Source organism: Puma concolor, chromosome A2 (genome assembly GCF_028749965.1).
Source record: "Puma concolor isolate L17-30 chromosome A2, mPumCon1.1.hap2, whole genome shotgun sequence".
NCBI lineage: Eukaryota > Metazoa > Chordata > Mammalia > Carnivora > Felidae > Puma > Puma concolor.
The window spans coordinates 159252046-159267462 of NC_141668.1; the positions used below are offsets into that span (position 1 = coordinate 159252046).

The 15417-nt window shown below is 54.3% G+C and overlaps 1 protein-coding gene across 4 annotated transcripts in view; it reads right to left on the reverse strand.

Annotated features, from left to right (window-relative positions):
* SIN3B (SIN3 transcription regulator family member B) overlaps positions 1 to 13767 on the reverse strand; it is a 37740-nt gene extending 23973 nt beyond the window's left edge. For 3 of the 4 annotated variants that reach the window (XR_015248476.1, XM_086698716.1, XM_086698718.1), the window contains exons 1-5: positions 13611 to 13767; positions 13259 to 13365; positions 11820 to 11973; positions 4317 to 4517; positions 2125 to 2268 (exon numbers count right to left, since the gene is read on the reverse strand). Coding sequence is in view for 3 of the 4 variants with exons in the window: in XM_086698716.1 (XP_086554842.1) it covers positions 2125 to 2268; positions 4317 to 4517; positions 11820 to 11973; positions 13259 to 13365; positions 13611 to 13724 (720 nt within the window). In the remaining variant the exon portion in view is untranslated. The remainder of the gene's footprint in view (positions 1 to 2124; positions 2269 to 4316; positions 4518 to 11819; positions 11974 to 13258; positions 13366 to 13610) is intronic. The other variant, XM_086698717.1, reaches the window with a different exon arrangement.
* Between the last annotated feature and the right edge of the window lie 1650 nt (positions 13768 to 15417).

The following is a 15417-nucleotide window of genomic DNA, read 5'->3' on the forward strand; positions in this document are numbered from 1 at the left end:
AACTTTGAGTCAGGAAGTGTTTCTGGGTGGTATCCCAACTTAGAGACGGCACTCATGGACACTGGGAGGCCACGCGATTCTACCTAGAATGTTGATGGCATCCAAACCCAGACTCCTGTGCCCATCCCACCAAGCCCCCGACTCGAGACTGCTGCCCCCAGCCCTGCCTCCCCCCCCCACCACATCTTCATTTAGAAGCGGGACCCTGGAGAGGTGGTGATGCCCTAAGATGGGGCAGGGGGGAGGGGGAGCAGTGGGCACGCTTGTGTGCTCGCGCCCCAACTCAACGTCCAAAGCGGGGAACAAAAAGAGGAAACGGAACAGTCAACAAACTAGGAATAGAAAAGCATTTCTTCAATCTGATAAAAGGCATTTACGACCAGCCCAAAGCTCCCAGCACACTCCGTTGAAAGCCGGAAAGCCTCCCCTCTAAGGTCAGCACCAAGGCAGGGATGCCTGCTCCCACCACTTCTATTCAACACAACAATTAGGCCAAGAAAAAGAAATAAAAGGCACCCAAATTGGAAAAGAAGGAAAACTGTATCAGCAGATGGCATTATGGTATCACGTATATAAAAATTCCTAGTGAAGACACAAAACTATTAAAGCTAACAAACAGCGTGGCTCAGTCGGTTAAACATCCCACTCTTGATTTCACCTCAGGTTACGATCTCACGATTCACGGGTTCCAGCCCTGCATCAGGCTCTGTGCTGACAGTGTGGAGCCTGCTGGGGATCCTCTCTCTCCCTCTCTCTCTCTGCCTCTCCCCCACCTGCATGTTCTCTCTCAAAAACTAAATCAGCTTTTAAAAATAGATAAAAAATAAAGCTAATAAACAGATTCAGCTCTGTTGAATCGAGCTCTGCGTCGGGCTCTGGCCTGACATCCCAGAGCCTGGAGCCTGCTTTGGATTCTGTGTCTCCCTCTCTCTGCCCCTCCCCAGCCCGTGCTCTGTTTCGCTCTGTCTCTCAAAAATAAATAAATGTTAGAAAAAAAATTTTTAAACAAAACGAAACAAAAACCACCAAATGCTGGGGACGAGGTGAAGTGCTCAGCCGGCAAGAATGTAAAACGGTGCAGCTGCTGTGGAACAGTTTGGCAGCTCCTTAAAAAGTTAAACATAGAGTCTCCGTATGACTCAGCAATTCCACTCCTTGGTATAGACCCCAAAGAACTGAAATCGGGGACTCAAATCAATTCCTGCACATGCCCGTTCACAGCAGCGTCACTCACAATCCCCTAAAAGAAAACAACCCAGATGTCCACTAACGGGGGAAGGGATACAGCAAATGCAGTCCGTCCACACAAAGGAGTATGACTCAGCCATAACGAGGAACGAGGGCTGGGCGCATGTCATGACGTGGATGAACCTCGGGGACATCACGCTGAGTGGAAGCCAGACACTAAAGACCACGTGACATGTGATTTCCTTTACCCGAAACGTCCAGAATAGGTCAATCTACAGGGACAGAAAGCAGCCTGGCGGGTGCCGGGGGCTGGGCGAGGAGAAGCGGGGAGTGCCTGCGCCCAGGGGCCAGGGTCTCCTTCGGGGTGATGAAAATGCTCTGGAACTGGACAGAAGTGCTGGTTGAATAATACTGTGAACCAAATGCCACTGAACCGAATGCTTCAAAATGGTGTATTTCACGTTACGTGAATTTCACTTCAAGTTTTAAAAAGCCTTACATTCACAGAAAATAAAATGAAAAGGATGTGGCAAGGGCAGCCCGGCGGGCCTCAGGCCACGGCAGGGGGGGAAAGGCCGAGGATGCGGTCTGCGTGCCTGCCCTCCGCTCCCAAGCCCCTCCTCGCCCTCTGTGCCCCCCGTTCCCCACGCTGCCTTGGACCGCCCCCACCTGCACCTGCCTATAGGGCACCGGTTGCAGGCAGGTCTCCACAGCAGGACCTGCCCCAGCAGGATGTGGACGTGAGACTGAACGGGGGGCCCATGGGTGTCTGCACGCTGTGTGGCTTCTGGGGGAAGCCAGTGTGTCCCGGGCGGGGGTGGGAGTGGGGGTGGGGGAGCGGGTAAGGCTGGCCTGGTCTTCAGGGCTGCCCTGAGAAACAGGGTCCCGGCTGAGAAGAAGGTGGCCCTCGGGTCACAGTGGACACTCTGTACTCACCAGGGAGCGCTTGGCTTCAGGCAGGAACTGTCCAAACTCGGACAGCAGGTCCTCCTGGCCCCGGAAGAGATTGGCCACCTCGGTGAACACCTCCTCCTCGGACATGCCTCGGAATGGCCGGCCCTTCGTGCTCAGCTGCTCCTTCTGCCGATTTTCGGGAAAGGGAAAAGGAGTCGTTAGCCAAGGAACGAGGCACCCCAGGCTGTGACATTCAGGCATCCCGCTGTGGAGGAGACAGAGGGATGACTCACGAAACAGAGAACTAACCGGCCGATTGAGCCCGTGACCGCCACCACCAGGAGACAGGAGTGCGGCCTGCCATCCGCTGACACCCCAGGGTGCCCCGCGCTGGGCCCCCTCGCTCTGGAGAATAGCTCTGCACGCTTTTGTCCTGGTCCCACCGCACGACACAGCCAGAGCCCTGGCCAGGGATGGGGCTTGTGTAGGAGTGTGGACGGAATGAGAGCGGGGCACAGTCGTGCCATCAACGATTTGGCCTCCACCCTTGCGTGTCCTCAACCAGAGGCTGGGGAAGTACAAGGTGAGTGATGAGCCCGCTCCCCTCCCAAGGGCGAAGCGGCGTGTTCTGCCGCGCAGGGGGGAGGGGAGCGCGGAGCTAAGGCCGGACCTTGAAGGGAAGGGACTACCAGGATGAGGGGTCTGTCCACCCGGAGTCACAAAGACCCCAATGGTTGAAGGAAGACGGCCCGACCTGGAGCTTAAAGCGACAAGATGAAGACTGGAGGGGACCCAGGTCGGGAGGGGCGGAAACAGCAAGCAGAACTCAGGACGGCCATTAGAAATAAGTCCCTGTCAACTTTATCCCCAAGGATGTGACAGAACAAAGGTGGCGGTGCTGGGGCTCCCCTAGAGTGCACAGCATGACATTCCTGCTCCGTGGCTCTAAGGGGAGTGAGCCCTCCCATCAAGTGGCCTTGACATTTCCCTCCCAGCCCTCAGGTCCCCTGAAGCCCTCTATGTGATCTGACCCCTGTGACTGCGCTCCACAGACCTTCCTGGCTTCGAGACAGTCCACCCTTCGTCTACACTCAGCTGCCTGATGGTTCTGACTGGTGTGTCAAATTCAACCTGAATCTCCCCCTCCTGACCCCTACTACCCCCCCACCCCCGTCCAGGGTTGGCAACCATGAACCCCAGGCCTCCTCCCACACACTTCTTTTTTTTCTCCACCCCGCAGAGCTCTAAGTTTCTCCTTCCAGACGGAACCAAGCAGCAACCACTTATCTCTGTCGCCCCAGGCCGTGCACAGAACTTGCTGGCAATTAGCATAAATAAAGGGTAGCTGTGTTGTCAAAACAATCGCGAAGCTTTCTTATAAAAAGAAGACCAGCTTCTTAGGTCCTTTTTAAATCCCTGTTATTAGGTGCTTCCTAGTACTTCTTGGATGCAGAGGTGCCTCAAAGAGCACGTTAAAATCCTAACGAGGGGCGCCTGGCTGGCTCAGTCAGTAGAGCACATGACTCTTGACCTCGGGGTTCTGAATTCAAGTTCTATGTTGGGTGCAGAGATTACCTAAAATCTTGAGAAAAATTAAAAATCAAATCAAATTGTAACTAAACAGGACTCCGACAGGTACTGGTATGCCCATGTTCACAGCAGTATCATATTCACAACAGCCAAAACACGGGAGCAGGCCAAGTGGCCATCAATGGACGGATGGATAAACACAACTGGGGTGTCAAGGCCACGAAACAGTCTTCGGCCTGAAAAAGGAAGGAGATTCTGACATAGGCTACAACGTGGACAGACCTTTAGGACATCATGGTGAATGAAAGAAGCTGGACACCAAAGGACAAATACTGTTATGATCCCACTTATGACAGGAGGTCCCTGGAGTCGTCAAATTCAGAGAGACAGACAGCAGGATGGTGGGAGCCAGGGGCTGGGGGAGTTCGTGTTTAATGGGGACAGAGTCTCAGTTTTGCAAGATGAAAAGGGTTCTGGGAATGGAGGGGGGTAATGGCTGCACAGTTAATGCCACTGAACTGGACACTTAGAAAAGGTTAAAGTGGGGGGTTTTAGGTTACGTATACTGTATCGCAGTTAAAAAAAAAAAAAAAAAAAAAAGCCGATCAGAATTTTACAGGGTTTGACGAATTCAGACCAGACAACGTGAACACCTTGGATGCGGCGCCATGAACGCCGGTGAAGTGTGACTGGAGGCCACTCACCTGGTAAGTGTGCAAGATCTCCAAGAACGATCTATAGATCTCCGGGTGGTCTAGAAAACGGGTCTTAATCTTGTTCACGTAGCTGATGGCGTTGTTGAACTCCACGGAATCTGACTCCAAGGGCACCTGGGCTTTGTCCTCCTTGTACAGCATCTGCTGCTTGAAGTTCTCCGTGCAGTCGCTGTGGTTGTGCGAATTCTCCTGCGAACAGCACGACCCGAGTTACCGGCGGTCCTGACGCCGGGAACAGGGGTGAGGAACGCCGGGCAGAGCCACTGCCTGCGCCAAGAGCAAGCACAAAACCCAGCGCGGAGCCAAGGTTTTTAACGAGATGCAGGGAAACGTTCCTTTGGGGGGAGCAAAGGAGGGGGGGCCCCGCTGCACGGAACGTGCAGGTAACTCCTCCCTCACCACTCTGTGCGTCTGCCTGGTGCCCGGTGAGTCTCCTGAACTCGCCTCCGTCTCACCAAAGAACACAGAAGTTTGATGGACAACCGGACACCTTGAAAAGCGAGCGTTCGGGAGAAAGGCACGAGAAGTGCACAGTGTAATCCCCTTCGGAGTGGAGTTTGGGGCTGTTTGTAGAATCTCCCCACGCTTTCAAGCCAGCCCACTGCAGCGAGAGTGTCCTGAGGTGTGAAAGCACCCGCTGTCAGCGGTGCCGGCAAAGTTGGGGCCCCGCCGCCCACGCCGTCCAGGACTGTGGGACTTCGGGTGCTAAGCCCGGGGCGCGTCACCCGGGAGAGGAGACGGGCCCTGGCCAGTCGTCATGCCTGCCCTCCGTCTGTGTGCTTTCCTGTCCGTACAAAGATGAAAAAGAAAACAGACACACACGTCTCTCTCCCGGGCGCCCAGAATCCTAACTTGCGGCAGGGCAGGACCACGCCCATGAAGAAGGGGATGCTGAGGTTTCTAAACTGAAATTTCATGCGCGGTTCTGAGGATGCCCCACAAACCCTGACTGGGCTTTCAGGGGCGACCCCCTGGCATCCTGCAGGTCCCCCGTGCACAGAGCTGGTTCTCCAGCAGGTTGGGATCCCTCCAGCTCCGCTTCAGGTATCTGTGAGGACACGTTCTTGGTGAGTCTTCCGGAACCGCCCCACGCCAAACTCGAATGGCCTTGTCTCCCAGCATTCCAAGCCCCTTTCTTGCTCGGTTTTCCTCCACAGCACTTGTCACCTTCCCACACATAACATATTGTACTCATTTCGTTGTCTGTTCACCCCCGACCAGACGGCAAACGCCCCGAGGGCAGAGATGCCACTTTGTTCGCTGCCGTATCCCAAGTGCCTGGAACAGTGCCTGGAACAGAGCCGGCCTCATCCACTGCTGGGAATCATCAGATGACCAGAAAGAGCAGACTGAGCCGCTGTTCCCATCCCCCTCGGCGGGCGGTGATATCAGCACGTGGCACCAAGCACGGACCCGGAGACTCTGCAGGATGGTGAGTGCCGGGCACACAGCTGTCATCATGATGGGTACACCCGTCGGGCACACTCGCTGTCCTCTTGGACGGGTGTGCTATGCCACTCAGGCCGCCGTAACAAAACACCACAAGACTGGGCCGCTGACACAACAGAAATTTATTTCCTCACGGTTCTGGAGGCTGGAGTCCAAGATCAAGGTGTTGGCAGGGTCGGTATCTCTGGAGGCATGTTGGGCTTGCAGGCGGTCGTCTTCTCACTGTGTTCTCACATCGCTGACCGTCTCTGTGGGTCCCTCCGTGTGTCCAAATTTCCTCTTCTTATAAGGACACCCTAAGGGCCTCATTTTACCTTAATTACCTCTGTAAAGGTCTCCAAGTACCGTCACATTCTGACATACTGAGGGTTGGGCCCTCAATGTATGAATTGCGGGGGGGTGGGGACGGGGTTGGGGAGAGGACACAACTCAGCCCAAAACATGGGTGCAGAAGCAACTCTAGAAAAGTCTGAGCCGAGGGGCGCCTGGGTGGCTCAGTCGGTTGAGCATCCAGCTTCGGCTCAGGTCGCGATCTCGCGGTCCGTGAGTTCGAGCCCCGCGTCAGGCTCTGTGCTGACATCTCAGAGCCTGGAGCCTGCTTCAGATTCTGTGTCTCCCTCTGTCTCTGCCCCTCTCCCACTCATGCTCTGTCTCTCTCTGTCTCAGAAATAAATAAACATTAAAAAAAATTTTTTGAAAAAAAAAAAAAAGTCTGAGCCGAGACAAGCACACACGCCAAAGACCCGCAGCAGCCACAATTCTAAATACCGGCTCTCCCTAGCGGTGGGGACGCTCTTGCTGATTACCTCTACCGCCTTCCTTCCAGGTGTGCTGGCCTGGCAGCGGAAGGAGCCAGGAGTCAGCAGGAGTCAGCAGGAGCCAGGGAGGGTTAGGGGGATGGAGCAGCCTTGGGGCAGAGGTTTGCTGCAGAGGCGGCTGTGCTCATCGGAGCTGCCCACCTAGGGGGCGTACCCCTTCCAATGCCCTGGAGTGAGGCACTGTGTCAAGGTGAACTCTCCTCACGGCCACGGCTTGGCAAAGAGGGCCAGACAGTCCTGGTGCAGCTGCCGTGGCCAACGGTCTGGCGGTTCTTCGGGAAGTTAAACATAGTTACCACGTGACCCTGCAATCCCACTCCTAGGTATCTACCAAAGAGTCGAAAACAGGAGTGCAGACAGCCTGAGTGTCTATTAACGGAGGAATGGATAAACAATGTGGTCCAACCATACGATGGAGTATTATTCAACTATAAAAAGGAAAGAAGAGGGGTGCCTGGGTGGCTCAGTCGGTTGAGCGTCCGACTCCTGGTTTCGGCTCAGATCACAATCCCAGGGTCATGGGATCGAGCCCCATGTCGGGCTACACACTGAGCATTGGAGCCTGCTTAAGAGTCTCTCTCTCTCTCTCTCTCTCTCTCTCTCTGCCCCTCTCCCTGCTCGTGTGCTCTAAAATAAAATTAAAAACAAATTAGGGAAAAAAAACACAAAGGGAAGGAAGCTCTGACACATGGTACAGAGAGGATAAACCTCGAAACCATAATGCTACGTGAAGGAAGCCAGACACAAAAAGTTATACATGATTTCATTGAAATGAAATGTCCAGAAGAAGCAAATCTACAGAGACAAAGTGGATTAGTGGTTGCCAGAAGCTGGTGGGAGAGGAGAATTGGGAGGTACGGTTTCTTTCTGGGGTGATAAAAATGTTCTGGAATTAGTGTCGGTGGTTGTGTCAACATATGCAAACCCACGGAGTTATATACTTGACTTACAAAACGGGAATTCAGGTTATGTGAATATTATCACAATTTCAAAACTTTGGTGGGTTTTTTTTTTAATGTTTATTTGTTTTTCAGAGAGAGAGAGAGAGAGAGAGAGAGAGAGAGAGAACGCGCACAAGTGGGGAAGAGGTAGACAGAGGGAGTCACAAAATCTAAAGCGGGCTCCAGGCTCCAACCTGTCAGCACACAGCCGGACATGGGGCTCAAAACCATGAACCATGAGATCATGACCTGAGCTGAAATCAAGAGTCAGATGCTTAACAACTGAGCCATCCAGGTGTTCTTAAAATCTTTGTTTTTAAGATTTATTGATTGATTGATCGATTGATTGATTGATTGATTGATTGATTGATTTGAGAGTGAGTGAGCATGCAAGGGGAGGGCAGAGAGAGAGAGAGAATCTCAAGCAGGCTCAAAGCCCAGTGCAGAGCTCGAAGTGGGGCTCAATCTCACTGTGAGATCATAACCTTAGCCAAAATTAAGAGCTGGATGCTTAACTGAGCCACCCAGGCACCCCTAAAAAATTTTTTTCAATACTTATTTATTTTTGAGAGAGAGAGAGAGAGAGAGTGCGCACAAGCAGGGGAGGGGCAGAGAGAGAGGGAGACACAGAATCTGAAGCAGACTCCAGGCTCTGAGCTATCAGTGCAGAGCCCGACGCAGGGCTCAAACTCATGAACAGTGAGATCGTGACCTGAGCCAAAGTTGGACACTTAACTGACTGAGCCACCCAGGTGCCCCTGCTAAAACATTTTTAATGTTATCTCTGGGACATGTAAAAACCACTATCCATACAAATACAAGCTGGCTTTGGCCCACGGGCCAACCCCTGTTCTAAACCTTCCAGAACAATCCAAGTTTTTCTCTTGTCTGCTTACCCTGAGTGACCTAAGAGGCACGGTTAGGTATACTCCTAGGCACAGATGGCCAGCCCCACATAGCCAGCCCTTGGAGTGGTGGCCGCACACAGCCCCACCCGGATAGGTAGGAGACAGCTCATCAGACAGCATACCGCAAACACAGGGCGGCACCCTGCCACCCGGACCGCTCCCAGGCTTCGCTCACCTCAGCAAGTGCCTGCCACCTTCACCCAGAGGCTGAGGCCGTCTGGAGCCTCCGTGGACTTCCCACTTTCACAGACTCCCCACCCACTCTGCCTGGATCACACGGACCCCTCCATGGCCTCCCAGATCCTCTCTTGCCCCCTCAGTCCATTTCTGGCACCGCAGCCAGGGTGGCCTTTATGGAACTCTCCACTGGTTCCCCATGCTCCTGGCTCTCTCCTCCGCCCTCTCCCCTTTATTTCCCAACCCCACAGTTTCCCTGGCTGTTTCTCAAGCACGCCCCCTCATTCCCACCCCAGGCTCTTAAACCCCACCCAGGACACCTCCACCCCAAGACACAGGCGGGGTTCTTGATCGCTCATGGAGGATCTGCCCACGGCTCCTCAAACCCTGCCCCTGCCTTCACTCGCAGCCCTAAACCCCCTCGGGTATTAATCTGTCCACCCGTATCCTCTGAGTCCCCCACGTGGACCTGCAAAGTGCCCCTGACAGCAGGGACTCTGAATAAACCCCAGCGCTGGGCGCAGAGGAGGTGGTCTACACCTGCCCCCTGAGTGACTAAGACACCAACGAGAGAGATGACCCGCCAGGAACTCACTGAACTTCCGAATGACCCTCACCCAGGGAAAACGCGGCAGGCCTGCCTCTGAACGGAAAGGGACCACTTAGAGTACGAGCGACCCCTAAAGGTTCACTAAGGCTACCTGTGCTCCCGCCAACCATAAAAGGGCTGGCTCCCGGGAGGGAGGCGGGGTTGGTCTCAAGCGAACCTGGGAGCTGGGAGATTCATCACCTTCCCACCCACAGGCTGCGTCTTGCTCCTCCCACACACACCTGGCACCGGCCCGGAACAGGGGACATCGTTGTGAACCAGACAGACGAGGGGCCTGCCTGACCCGCGCTCAGGTCTGCCGGGCCAGGCAAACCAAGGCACGGCGCATTTTGAACTTCACATCCTAGCGTTGCTATTTTAAAACACCCGAGATGGGGTGATGTGAGAATGATGGGGGGGGGGGTGGCGGGTCGAGGGCTGAGGAGTGACGTTACAACTGAGGCCTGGATGACTGGCTCAGGAGGCGGCAGACCCCCGTGCTGCCCTGGCCCTCCTCTGGCCGCACCCCCCCCCCCCATCATGGCACGTGTCTGTCTGTCCTCCTCTCACACTAGTGTTCTCAAGGACGACGATTCTGCCCCACAGGGGCACGTAGCAACATGGGGAGACGCTTCTAGGTTGTCACACAGTGGGGGGTGGCGGCCGGGGACGCCGCTCAGCACCCTACAGTGCCCAGGACAGCCTGTTCCAGAAAGAACGATCTGGTCCCAAGGGCAACAGGGCCAAGGCTGAGAAACCTGCACAAAGGGCAAAGGGCCCCCCGCAGTGTGGGCCTCCCTTAATTCTCTTTGTCAGCATCTGAGAGCTACTACTTCCTTGCCTGTAGCTGACGGGACTTGTAAGATGAAAAATGAAAAAAAAAAAAAAAAAAAGCTGTACTTCAGAACGAGCTTTGGAAGCCAAGAGGCCACCTCGTTTATGCCTGGCCCGAAGGAGCACCGGAAAGCAGGGCTGGAAAACCAGGCAGGTCAATCAATGTGGACTGAAATGGCGTGGGCGGCCGAAGGGGGCTCCAGATATGCTGGTTTCGGGGCTCCGGGCTTCAGCGAGATTATAAAGCCGGGTTAAGTAGCTGTTAAGTCACGGGGAAGAAAGGGCTGGGCTGGCCTCGCTCTCTCCGTAACAGCTCTCCATGGAGTGAGCACAACAGCAAGGGCCTCGTGGCTGTTTTCCGGGAAGGACGGCCTCCAAATGTAACCACCGTGCAGGTTCACACGGAGATTCAGCCCCGCGAGCAGGGTTCCTCCAACGGTTGGGGATGGAGAGAGGGGATTTCCACACCTGGAGCGCAATTTAGGTCTTCGACCTCGGCTCTTTCTTCGTGAGTGATGGCAATGACACCCTGTGTTTATATGGCGCTTCGGACTCGTCAAAGTGCTCCCGTGCACACCGCTGCAGATGAGCTTGGTCTCCTCGCCAGCTGTGACAGTTCCGAAGATTAATCCCACCCAGGCTTGCGCTGTCTGGACCCACGAGCCTTACGTCTGGATCGTGGGGCCCCACTCGTAAATGCGAAAGGGAAGGGCTCTGGAGTTCAGCGGCCACACGCTCCCAAGTTCCTCTTTAAAACCTCGCTCTCAGAGAGGGCTGTCACTGTCACACTGCGTCTGGCTGTTCTCTTTCCAAATCTGACTCTTTCATCACAGGCGAAACCAAGAAACCAACCAAATGCTTCCTGCGGTCGATGTTTTACGCTCCCCGCTAAAAACCCAAACCCCTGGGGCAGAGAGAGAAGAGGCTGGAAGAGCGGGTTCACACACACCAGTGGTTCCTGATGGGGGCGATTTTGCTCCCAGGAGGCATCTGGAGACGTCTGGTGACACTTTTTGCTGTTGCCACTGGGTGAGGGCCTAGTGGGTGGACTGCCGGGATGCTTCCAAACATCCCCAATGCACCAGGTGCCCCACCCCCCCCCACCAAGAGCATAGCATTATAGCAACAGGGCCAAGGTGGAGAAAAAGACAATGGTTACTTTATGAAAGTAAAGCTCACGTAGGCTTTCATTTTCTCAGGGGGTCTGGTGAGCTCAGGCAAGAACGGACTGCAGGGATAGAGGAGGAACAAAAGCCACAAGCCTTGTCTGAGCCAGCGGCCCTGTTGGTAATTAAATGCGGCACGGCGACACTGACATGGCTATTCACACCCGCATCGCAACTGCTTTATTTTGTGGGCGGCACCTAGGATGCCCAGAGACCACGTGCCTAAGTCCAAGTGTGGCCTGCCTAGCCCGCTCACAGGGAAAGCCTCAGGACAAGAGCTTGGTGACTGTGGATGGTTATTCTGACAGGACATAAAACTGTTAAGAGAATGCGCCCCCCCCCCCCCAACCTCCAACACAAGCACATACATCCACTCTTAATTTAAATCCTCCAAATGGATCCATCGATTTGGGGGTAAAGAGGCAGGCGGTGGAGGTATTTTGATCTATTCTGCCCTGTGCTAGAAGCGAGCAGCAGGTCTGGAAAAAGACTGGCTCTTCTCTGACTCTCCCACAACGTAAGACACAACACGCACCACCGGGCCTGGGGACTGAGTACCAGAATGGGCCACGTTAAGGCCACATCCCTCAAACCCCTGCAGCGGCATACCTGGCTCGACAGAGGCGACTGTATGTTTAACTTGCCATTCTTGGGAATGTCTATTCGGTACCCGAGGGGAAGGAAGGCGTTGAATCCAACAATGAGGTCAGGGTGTTCGTGGAATAGCTGCGACACGCGTCGGATGACTCCGGGAGTATCGATGCTGGAACAGAAAAGAATGAGAAGTGGGCACAAGTGTCTCGGGGAGCACGCCGAAAGCGAAATCCACTCCCAACTCCCTTCACGGCGCCACCTAACGAGCTTCTCGAAGGACAACAAGGCACCCTGCAGTGTGACCGGGTGTGATTCAGCCAACGTGTAATGTGTAATCTGCTTCCACGGCAGCCAGGCTCCGGCTTGCTGTGCCCTCCTAGTGAGAACCACAGGGCATTTGCATGGCACAGCTCCCCAGAACACTCCAAGCACATGCATCCGGTTCTGAAGATGTCAGGAGAGCCGAGTGGAAGTCCGGGACTCCAGGAAGAGGGAGGAGGCCAAAGCCCTCTAAGCAATGCGATAAACTATGACACCGGTGTTGATCCCAGCAAGTGATGGCAAGGCATAAATACCAAAGGCAATGCAAGTGTCAGTTGCACAACGATGCCAGGGGTCTCCGTCATGGCTGCACCGGGGCTCCCTCGAGACCCTAGCATGGCTCTCTTGGAAGGAAACCAGGCCAGCACTATCACGTTTCCTCAAGAGGGGGAAGCAGCATGGTGGGGATGTGACCAGCGGGGACCTAAGAGTCAGAGTGAGGAAATTCTAGTCCTGACTATCCCTAAATTTAGTCTGGGCAAGCCCCTGGCCCCCTGTAAGTCCAAGTGAGCCCCCTGTCAAATGAGGGCGTGGTCTCGAGGTCCCCCATCTATCTCCAACCCCCCTGTGTGCCCACAAAATCAGTTAATGTGTTTTAAACCCTTTCTATGTGCCAGGCCCTTTACAAAGCATTTTATGCACACTACTTTCCAACAGGCCAGGGACTAGGGTACCTTGATGACAAGATTTAACGGGGGGTGGGGAGAGGGCTCCAAAACGCTCAATGATCAAGATAAACAGCCTTTTAATGCAGTGCTTAAGAAAACTAAAATTAATTTTAAAAAATTCTTGACGAACAAAATTCACTGAAAAATCATTTTCAGTAAAAACAGGACCGCACTGTGCACTTGTGGACTTCTCTCCCGCTGTCTCCTAACCCCATCCCTGCTCTCCTTCCAGGAATCCCCATAACAGCTCCACAGGGGAGGTACTCTCCACTCCCGTTTTTTGTTTTTTTTTTTTGTTTTTTTGTTTTTTTTTAAGAAGGAAGGAGGCTCTGAGAGGTTCCACGACCTGCGCAAGGTCACCCGACTGGGGCGGAGAGACAAACCGGGATGGGGGTTCCCACCCCGCTCAGCCGGATCGCGGCCCAGGGCCGCCCCCCCTGGGGTGGGGAGGGGTCCCGCGGGTACCTCTGGCTTTTGAACTCCTTCATGATCTCCAGGAAGCCGTTGTAGGTTGCGGGGTCGCTGCCGAAGCGAATCTTCACCTGGTCCAGGTAGGTGAGGGCGTCCTCCACCTGCGAGGAGGGAGAGGGTCCTAGTGGGCGGGGGTCGGCGGAGGAGGGGACGGAGGACGAGGGTCTCTGGCGGGGAGGGGGGCGGGCCGAGCCTCAGAGCAGCCGAGGTAAGGGGTCAGGGGACTGGGGTCGGGGACTGTGCGGAGTGGAGGCCGAGGCGGGGCCGGGCGGGGCCCGGGCGAGGGGCATCGGCCCGCGGGGGCCGGACGACAGGGTTCGCGAGGGAAGGCAGGGACAGCACTCACGTGCACGGGCAGCTTCTCGTGGCCCGCGGAGCCCGAGCGACCCCAGCGGGCGCCGCTCAGTCCCCGGCCCGCGGGGCCGCCGCCGCCGCTGCCGCCGCCGCCAGCGTGCGCCATGTTGGAAGTCGGAGCCGCGGCCCGCCCCGCCCCCGCCCCAGGTCCGGCCGCGCATGCGCAGGCTCCTCCCGGAGGGGCGGGGCTTGATGAGGTCGCGAGGGGCGTGGCTCCTTGAGGGACTTGCTCCGGGATCTTGCTAAAATTGAAACGCTAACCAATTCCTTATATAGCAGGAGAGAGCAAACCGAGACGTGCCGCTTGTTTTTGTCCGACTCCGCAAGCAAACCTCAGAATGGCTTTTACATTTTTTAAAGTTGGAAACATATCAAAAGAGAAGACTATTTCGTGACACGTGAAGTTTCTTCAGTTCAAATTTCAGTGTTCGTAAATTAAAATTTTACTGGAACGCGAGCACACCCGCTCGTGTACCTATCATCTGTGGCTACTTTTGCACTACGACAGCAGGGTGAGCAGCTGTGACAGATCCTAAGCTGTGCAGGCCCTGATATATTTACTGAAAACTACTAGTGGACCCCTGCTTTATAGGGTTGATGCGACAATGGGGCATGGGCACACAGCACCACAGGGGGCCTTGGGAAGTGCATTTTTGCTAATTGGCTATTGATTTAGTTCCACTTCTGTCTTCACTTCTCTAGTCCTGATTCCATCATTTACCCAGTGACCAGTTCAGGAGTCTCTTTTTTTTTTTTAATGTTTATTTATTTTTTAAGAGAGAGAGAGAGAGAGAGAGAGCGGGGGAAGGGTAGAGACAGGGGGAGACACAGAATCCAAAGCAGACTGGAGGCTCTGAGCTGTCAGCACAGAGCCTGACTCAGGGCTAGAGCTCACGAACCCCGTGAGATCATGACCTGAGAGGAAGTCAGATGCTTGACGGACTGAGCCACCCAGGTGCCCCCAGTTCAGGAGCCTCTTAACCAGTTTTCCTAGCCCTGGTGCTCTCAGAACTGGGATCATTCCACAGCTGCTTTCAAACCTCCAACGTCATCCTATTTCTTGTGAGATGGAATCTAAGCACCTATGTGCAGCATTGAAGGCCATTAGAACCTGGCCCTTACAAACCTTTTCTTGCAGAATTTTCTACTCACCCTCTCCCTGTGCAGAACCTCTTGTCAAGGTCAGCCCAACCTGGCTGCTTCCTGGCCCCATGCATCAGCACACGTCATCTCCCTGGTGAGAAGCCCAGTTCTGTCTCTTCAGAAAACACCTATGCACCCTTCAAAACACGACCTGACCCCTCCTCTGTCTTCCCCCTGTCCCCCGTACATCACCTTTTTGTGCTTCACCTCTGACACAAATCCCTGACATGGAGCCCCATCTATGAACGTTTATCAAATGAATGAACATTCAATCAATGACCACATGGCATCTCTTTTTTATGTGCGAGGAGGTGCAGGAAAGCCAAGAGTACCTTGGCAGGGAGCCCATCATTTGCCAGGCTCCGTGTCAGGATTAGAATGGTGAACAAAACAGGCGAGGATTTTGCCTTCACAGAAGGTTCCATCTTTCAGGAAAGATGGGAATCGAATAATCACACACACACACACACACACACACACACACACACACACACAAAAGTAGTTTGAACTGTCTCAGGTACTTCAAAAGAGAAGGTACAAGTGTAACAGTTACTATGTTCTAGTTACCGTGGCTGTGTAACAAACCACCCCAAGATTTAGAGGATTGAAATGACCACGTTTATTTGCTCTGCAACCTGCAATTTGGGCAGCTTGGC